Raw genomic sequence first — 7,991 nt, 5'->3', positions numbered from 1 at the left:
GGAGATTTTGGAGGAATCACACCGCTCTAGCTATACGGTGCACCCAGAAAATAATAAGATGTACCAAGATCTTAAAAGTCTGTATTGGTGGGAGAATATGAAGGTGGAGATTGCCCAGTTTGTGCAAAAGTGTTTCACGTGCCAACAGGTAAAAGCTGAGCATCAAAAGCCGTCAGGTCTGTTACAGCCTTTAGAGATCCCTAAATGGAAATGGGAGCATATAACAATGGATTTTGTATCAAGGTTGCCACGAACACAAAAGGGGCATGATGCAATTTGGGTGATAGTAGATCGATTAACCAAGACTGCACATTTCCTGCCAGTAAATATGAAATATTCTTTGGAGAAACTTGTCAAACTTTATATGGATGAAGTGGTGAGACTACACAGGGTACCAGTGAGCATTGTATCCGATAGAGACCCTAGATTTGTATCCCGATTCAGGCAGAAATTGCAAGAGGCTCTAGGAACTAAGTTGAATTATAGTACAGCATATCACCCGCAAACTGATGGACAATCTGAGAGAACTATTCAAACTCTTGAGGATATGCTGAGAGCCTGTATTGTGGACTTTGGAGGAGGTTGGAGTCAATACTTAACCTTGGTTGAATTTGCATATAACAATAGTTATCACTCCTCTATTCAAATGGCCCCATATAAAGCCTTGTATGGACGACGATGTCGATCTCCAATCTATTGGGATGAAATAGGAGAGAGAAAAATTATAGATCCGACCACAATACCATGGGTTGAGGAAGCCTATGAAAGGGTAAAGGTGATCCGCCAGAGACTTCAAACAGCCCAAAGCCGACAGAAAAGTTATGCCGATCATCTGAGGAAGGATTTGGAGTTTGAGATAGGGGATAAAGTGTTTCTTCAGATTACCCCGTTGAAGGGAAAGATTAGAGCAGGAAAAGGGAAAAAGCTGCGACCACGATATATAGGACCTTTCAATGTACTTCAGCAAATAGGAAAGGTGGCTTACCGACTTGAGTTACCAGCCAGTTTGTCTAGGATCCATGACATTTTTCATGTTTCTTTGCTTAAGAAATACCATCCGGATCAGACTCACATTTTGCCACCCGAAAATGTGGAACTCGACGAGTCCTTAACCTATGAAGAACGACCCGTTCAAATATTGGATCGGAAGGTGAAGGACCTAAGAAACAAGCAGATTTGTTTGGTAAAGGTTCTATGGAAGCATCATGAAGTGGACGAAGCAACCTGGGAGCTAGAAAAGGACATGCAAGAAAAATATCCTGACCTATTCACGACAAAAGGTATGTATTTCGAGGTCGAAATTCTTTTAAGGGAGAGAGAGTGTGAGGACTCGCAAAATTCTTATATTTTTTCCTAAAAATGCCCTTTTATTTGGAAATTATTCATTTATAATAACCCTACTACCCAATCATTCTACAATAAGTGCAAATGGACCAAGAAAATAGGGTTTCACTTTTCGTTTTCAAGTTGGAGCAAGTTAGGGTTTTCGCGTTTTCCGTAGGGTGATTTTCCGGTGCAGAGTGCGAATCAAATTTGGTGCTTAAGAGTGACTTTTAGGTAGAAATAAAATGTGATTAGATGCAATGATAAAAAAATTAGTGAATAGGAAGTAAAAATCCTAGTACGTGTGATTTAAGGAAAAACGGTGCGAACCGACGTGTACCGTACAATACCGATTGAACACACCACTTGAACACCACTTTCTTACCATACAAGCTCATTAATATTTGAGCAAAATATCCTCTCATTTTCCAGCTAGCCTTGACCGAATTTTGGGGCTGAAATTGCAAGAAAGAAAAAGAAAATTTTGCTTGGTAATTGGTGGTGACAAGTGTCACACCATTAAGGGTCTTGACCCAGACCAATTGTCCAACCTTCTTATCACCTTGGAGCAGCACTTCTGTGACGCCCCGAAAGAATGAGTACGCGGACCCGAAATTTTCTAAGTTTCTAGGGTTTGTTTTATTGATCGCCCGCCTTTTCGACATTCTCTTTATTAGAAAATTCTCCAGATAATTTTTATGAGTAAATATAGTTTTTAAATGATTTTTCTAGTATCGGTTAGTTTTTGAGAAATTAAGAGCGTATATCGGACGTGGGACCCGCTAGTGCGGCAAATGTAATATATTTTTGATAACTTGTTGGAGTTTTGTGCTAAGTGATATTTTTCTACAAGGTGTTAAGAGATATTTATGGATTGGTATGAGAGAGACAAAAAAAAAGATAAGTTTTAAACCAAAAGGTGACATGTGTCACCTTCTTATTCAAAGTTGGACCTTGACTTTGACTTGGACTTGTCTTAACCTTTATTAAACCAAATTTTGACCCAATTTCTTTCCATTTTATTGTCTTGGCCGACTCTCTCTCTCTCCAAGAAAAGAAAAGAAAGCTCTCAACTTGTTTCTTCAATTTCTTGCTCAAATCTAGCAAATCAACCGTTTAAACTTCCAATTTCTCCATAAAAACCCTTAGTTTAGTGGTTGTGAGGTTGGTTGTGAAGTTGTTTGGAAAGTTGTGGTGCCTAGTTGCTCTCTCTCTTGTTTTACTAAGGTGAGTAGTGGATGAACACCTCTCCTCCCTCTAATGATGTTAAATTTATGCTTGGTGATAGTAGGAGATGCAAGTTTATGGATTAAAACTTGATTTTGGTTGAATTCAGAAAAATCCCCAAAAATAATAAAACTTCATCATTTCAACCACAAATCAAGAAATAATCCATAAACTTGCATCTTGTACTCCCACTAAGCATGATTGTGTGGCTATGTATGATGATTGGAAATGATGTTTAAGGCATCTAGAAGGTGGAAAAAGTGATTAATTGCAACCAATTTCTGTTTTGGAAGAAAATTGAAAAACCTAGGGTTCATGAAGGAACATTCTGCCCGAATTTATAGCTCCTAGTTAGAGGCCGAATTGGCCTTAGCTTAAAACATGAAAGTTGTAGGGAATAACATTTTAGAGGTGCCTAAAAACTTTCAGGTCATTTGGATTAGTGTAGAGTGAGATATGTCGATTTTACTGTTGCTATTCTGGGTTGATCAGAATGCGCAAACTGCACTAGTAATTGGCCATTTTGACTGGAATTGGTTTGGATTTTGTTGTTCGTGTCTTCTGATGAAATGTAGCTGGATGTCTTAGCTATCATATGCCTTTGGAATCAATGCATTTGGTGTAGACTGAAATAGACTAATTACAGCATAGTGCGATTTGGGAACCTGCAATTGCGGTTCTGGTTTGGTAATCTGCATTTTTGACCTAGTTGTGCTAGGATTTGGACTGAGTGGCTTCTACATTGTTGTAGCCCTGTCTTTTAGCTTCGAGATGGTGGGTCTTACACCCTCATCCGATAAGCGTAGCGCATTTTGTGCCATTACCGCAAAAGTATGACGAAAACTGTTTTTTTGTTAAGGCCTAAGCTAATGCCATTTCTTAATTTCTGGTTACCTATGATGCTTATTTATGCATATGAAACCCTATTAGGGTTATAATTGGTATGGCTATATGACTCGTTGTGAGAACCCTCATTTTAAAACACAATTTCCTCAATTAATTGCCTTATTCTAGGATTTAAATCATATATTACATGCCATTACAATTGCTTTTCTAGGTGTTATAATAATTGTCATGCATTACACTTTATTCCTTTTACTTGTAGTAAAACATTTTTTTTAAGATAATTTTAATTAATGCACCACTTACATTTTACCAAGTGTCTTTATATTAGTGGTAGAAATCTTACATGTAGGATTATAGGTGCTAAAATATGATTGGTGCACTTGGAAAGATTAGTTAGGAGTGTTAAAGTATTATTGGTGCACTTGGAAAGATTAGTTAGAAGTGTTAAAATATGATTGGTGCACTTGGAAAGATTAGTTAGGAGTGTTAAAGTATTATTGGTGCACTTGGAAAGGTTAGTTAGAGGTGTTAAAATATTATTGGTGCATTTGGAAAGGTTAAGACACCATTAGTCAAAGATTAAGAGAGAGTTGGACAAGTAAGTGGACATGTGGCTAAACTTTAACCAAGTATCTTGTTGGAACCAAGATTAGAAGATTATTTAAACTAGCCAAGGCCTTTTCTTTGCTTGTGTTGGCCGAATTTCTTGGCTTCAAGAGAGAGAGAGAGTGAGCTCCATAAACTTGTTTTCTTACTCTAGCAAACCAAGAACAACAATCAAGAGAGAAAATCTGAATTAGTGAGAGAGTTCCTACAACTCCAAGTGTTTGATCCAAGCTTGAAGACTTACTTTGGTGAAGTGATTTTGGTGATTCAAGCTCACTATAAGAGAGGTATATGTTCTTTAAATCCTGATTTTTTTGATGATAGATCATGCACTTGAAGTGTTAATAGCAAAGATACAAGTTGTTTGGTTGAGATGTTGAGTTAGTTTCTTGAAGTAAACAAGTAGTAGCTAGGTTTCTTAGTATGTATACCAAGTGTTTGATGAAATGTTTGATTCTTATTCATGTTTGTTTATGAGGTATTATTATGTTTTAAACCTCTTTTGAGCTAGAACTACCACTTGATATGATGATTGAGTAGAAAACATGCAAGGATGAAGATTGAACAAATGTTGAAAAGTGTGGGCTGGTTGCTTTGTCTAGGCTGGCCGGTTCTTGTAGGAGGGATTTTCCCTCAATCTTATTGTTAAATTATGTCATAATCAAGCCTAATAAACTAGGTTAAATATTGGTTAAGCCTATGAGCAATTTGGAATGGAGTTGAAGCAAGTAAAGTGGTGATTTTGAACCATTAGTAGACTGTTTTAGGACTCTTGTAGTTATGGGATCATTATGGCTACCTTAAATCAGGTTGTATGTTATATTGTGAACTCCATTGATCCTAAGTGACTTGAATCCTTGTATATGATCACTTGAGGAGTGAATTGGGTGAATTTGAATCAAAACTAATGAAGTTAGCCCTAGAACTAGAGTAGTTTGGTATAGGATTAATGTTGATCCAGGGTTGGAAAAACAGCCATCTTGTCTGAATTACTCTTGTTGATAGGAGATGAACCACGGTGTGAGCTTGGTACCGTTGGAAAGCCCTTCGAGTCTAGTTTCCAACGCCACTGACGGCACCTAATTTCGACTTTTCTACAGTGAGTTATGACCGTTTTCCTAAGACTGCCAGGGCATGACTGTGCAACCCGAGAAGAAATCCTTAAGCATAATTGGAACTTTTCTTTTGCCAAACCTTCATGCACCTACTAAACTTGTTTTCTCATGAACTTTTACCATGGTTTGGACCTTGTTTGCATGACGGATTAAGTAGCTTAGACTACTCACTTGGTCTCTTATTAAGCCTAACCTAGTGGGGCATGAATCTAATTGTTAACGATTTCACTCGTTGCCCTAGGTTTGGGAAATGAAGGTGACCGTAACTAAGACGTTTGACATCGATTGCTTCTTTTGATTGACAGGTGAGTGTTCCACTACCTGCTACCTGCTTATGTGAAATATTTGAATACTTGATTTACGACTGTTTGAGCCAAACCCTGATTTGATAAAAGTGGAGGCGAGGGTGTACTTTATCGCACTCGTCCTCCTTCATTTTCACTGAGGCTCTGTATACTGTTATTGTGAAATGTGAATTCTCTATATGTGACTGTGCTTGAGTTGTTTGGGTGACATCCCATCAACTACTACTACTGTTTGGGTACCCAACCTCATAGGTGAGTCGGTTCTATCGAGCCAGCAAGGGCTTGGTCGAGAAGGCCGATAAACCTTGAGGACTGTTTACTGTTCACTGAAACCGGTATACTCGAGTATTACCTAACTACTGTTTATGAAGTGCGGGCCCGGTGGGGGGGGGTTGATTGGTGGACGGAGACAGGTGAAAGTGGTGTTCTACGGACTAAATATTCTGTGTATACAAGTGTTGACGGAGTGTCAACGAAGACATTTATGATCAAGCTCAAGGGAATTTTGGCTTTTGAAAGCCACCCGTATCCTTGAATTGAATTGTGGATTAATTGTTATTGCATCAGACGGTATTTACTTGATTACTCTATGCCTTAATTTGACTATGTGTTTACTTGTTTTACTTGGAACCTCACTGAGCTTTAGCTCACCCCACTCCCTTTGTTTTCCTTAACAGATCGGGGATGGACTAACGGTCGAGGGCTCTCCTAGCTTTGTTTGCTTGAACTTGTAACCTTTTGTTAAGATGACTTTACCTTTTACTTTTGTAAGCTTGAATTTCTAAGTTTGACTTATGTCATGTAATTCGTAGTATGAAATGGTAAGTGTGACTCTTACCTTGCCGTATTAAGTTTGGAAAGTTGATTGATAGTTATGTGTTATTAGGATTGTACAATTTAATTTGAAGTTATTTTCCCAGTTATTTTGAGTTGCTAGTTCTTTGATCGACTGAGTCCCGGCGAGAGCTGGGCAGGCAGTCCGCTGATACCCTAGGGTTCGCCCTAGGGAGAGGTGGGGCTGTCACACTCGTTATCGATTCTCATTGCATTTGTTTGCATGTTCTAGGAAGTGACGTTGGTGCACGACGTTCGTTTAACGGCGGTGCATGAAGTATCACTTACGTGATTGGTGAGTATACTACTCACTTAAATGTTACAATGTGGCTTTGTTCTATGTGAATTGATGCCTTGAAGTCTTATTTGGTTATGGAAATTGATAGAGGTGAGGGTGTACTTGACCGCCCTCACCCCATGTGATTCCATTCATAACTGTTTACCGTTTTACTGAAATACTGCACTTGCCATATAAAATATTGAATGCCATTCATGGACAACTGATTTGGTGTCGTTTGTAACAGCCCCACTTTCCCCTAAGGCGAACCAAAGGGGTTAGCGGACTGCCTGCCCAGCTCTCGCCAGGACTACGGATCAGTTAACGTCGATCTAATGCGCTCCGGAGCTTACCAACGCGCGCAAATAGGTCAAAATCACAAAATAAAAAAAACGAAAATCGAAGCCGCGATGAACAGTAGTGGACACGTCAGAATCCGGCCGGATTTGGCCCTTTCCTTTTTCCAAATTTTTTTTTTCTTTTCCGTTTGAAACGCGTATCAGTTCGAAATTCAACCAAGCATCGACCAAACATATATATACATTGGAAACCAACATTTGCAAGCCAAGACGGCATATCAAATATTCAACTAGTTCATACATGTACAAATAACCATTTACAAGCCAACCATTGGTTGCAACAAAACACTTAGGGTTTTCACCCTCAAGGAGCTATTCAAAATATACATTCACATGAGCTCAACTTGAACCAACTAGCACATTCTTTCCAAAAGTGGTCATTTTCCTGTAAGGAAAACAAATGGCACGGTATGAGCTAAAGCCCAGTGAGCAACTATCACACAAAAGCAGTCAAGATCACATAATCATAACCGTTCAGTTCAAATATGCAATTAAGAGATAAATCAAACCAGTGAAAGGATACGGTTGGCTCTCAAGAGCCCATTTCCACACTTGCAATCTTGATCCAACCTCATTGACCCTCCGTCAATGTTAAAAGTACCAAAACCGTAGACCTCACTTTACTTCCTTTCCTTCCACCAATCATACCCCAACCGGGCCCGCACTCCATTCAGTCACTTTTGGTAATACTCGAGTATACCGGAACCAAGAGTCTCATTACTACAAGGTTCCTCAGTACAGTCCCCGTGGCAAGACAATTTTCACGACCAAGCCCTCGCCGGCATCGATCCAATTGACTACCAAACGGGGTTGAGCTCAGTGATACAGTAAAGCCGTTGGACATTCATCCAAACGACACCAAATCAGTTTCCATGAGTGGAATTCAGTATTTCATATAACCAGTACAGTATTTCAGTGAACAGTCATTAACCATGAATAAAATCACAAGGGGTGAGGGCGGTCAAGTACACCCTCACCTTAATCACTTCCAATAAGCAAATAAGCCTTCAAGGCATCAATTACACATATAACAAAGCCACATTGTAACATTTAAGTGAGTAGTATACTCACCAAGCGAGAAAGTGGTGTTTCATACACC

At 39.1% G+C, this 7,991-nt stretch overlaps 1 protein-coding gene across 1 annotated transcript in view; it reads left to right on the top strand.

Annotated features, from left to right (window-relative positions):
* Nucleotides 1-646: 646 nt before the first annotated feature.
* LOC140035690 (uncharacterized) overlaps nt 647-7,991 on the top strand; it is a 35,000-nt gene continuing 27,655 nt past the window's right edge. The window contains exon 1 of the mRNA XM_072077017.1: nt 647-1,280. Within this exon, the coding sequence (XP_071933118.1) occupies nt 647-1,280 (634 nt within the window). The remainder of the gene's footprint in view (nt 1,281-7,991) is intronic.

Source organism: Coffea arabica, chromosome 2c (assembly GCF_036785885.1).
Source record: "Coffea arabica cultivar ET-39 chromosome 2c, Coffea Arabica ET-39 HiFi, whole genome shotgun sequence".
Lineage (NCBI taxonomy): Eukaryota > Viridiplantae > Streptophyta > Magnoliopsida > Gentianales > Rubiaceae > Coffea > Coffea arabica.
The sequence above is the reverse complement of the archived record's forward strand: the minus strand, read 5'-3'. Positions and strand labels throughout refer to the sequence as shown.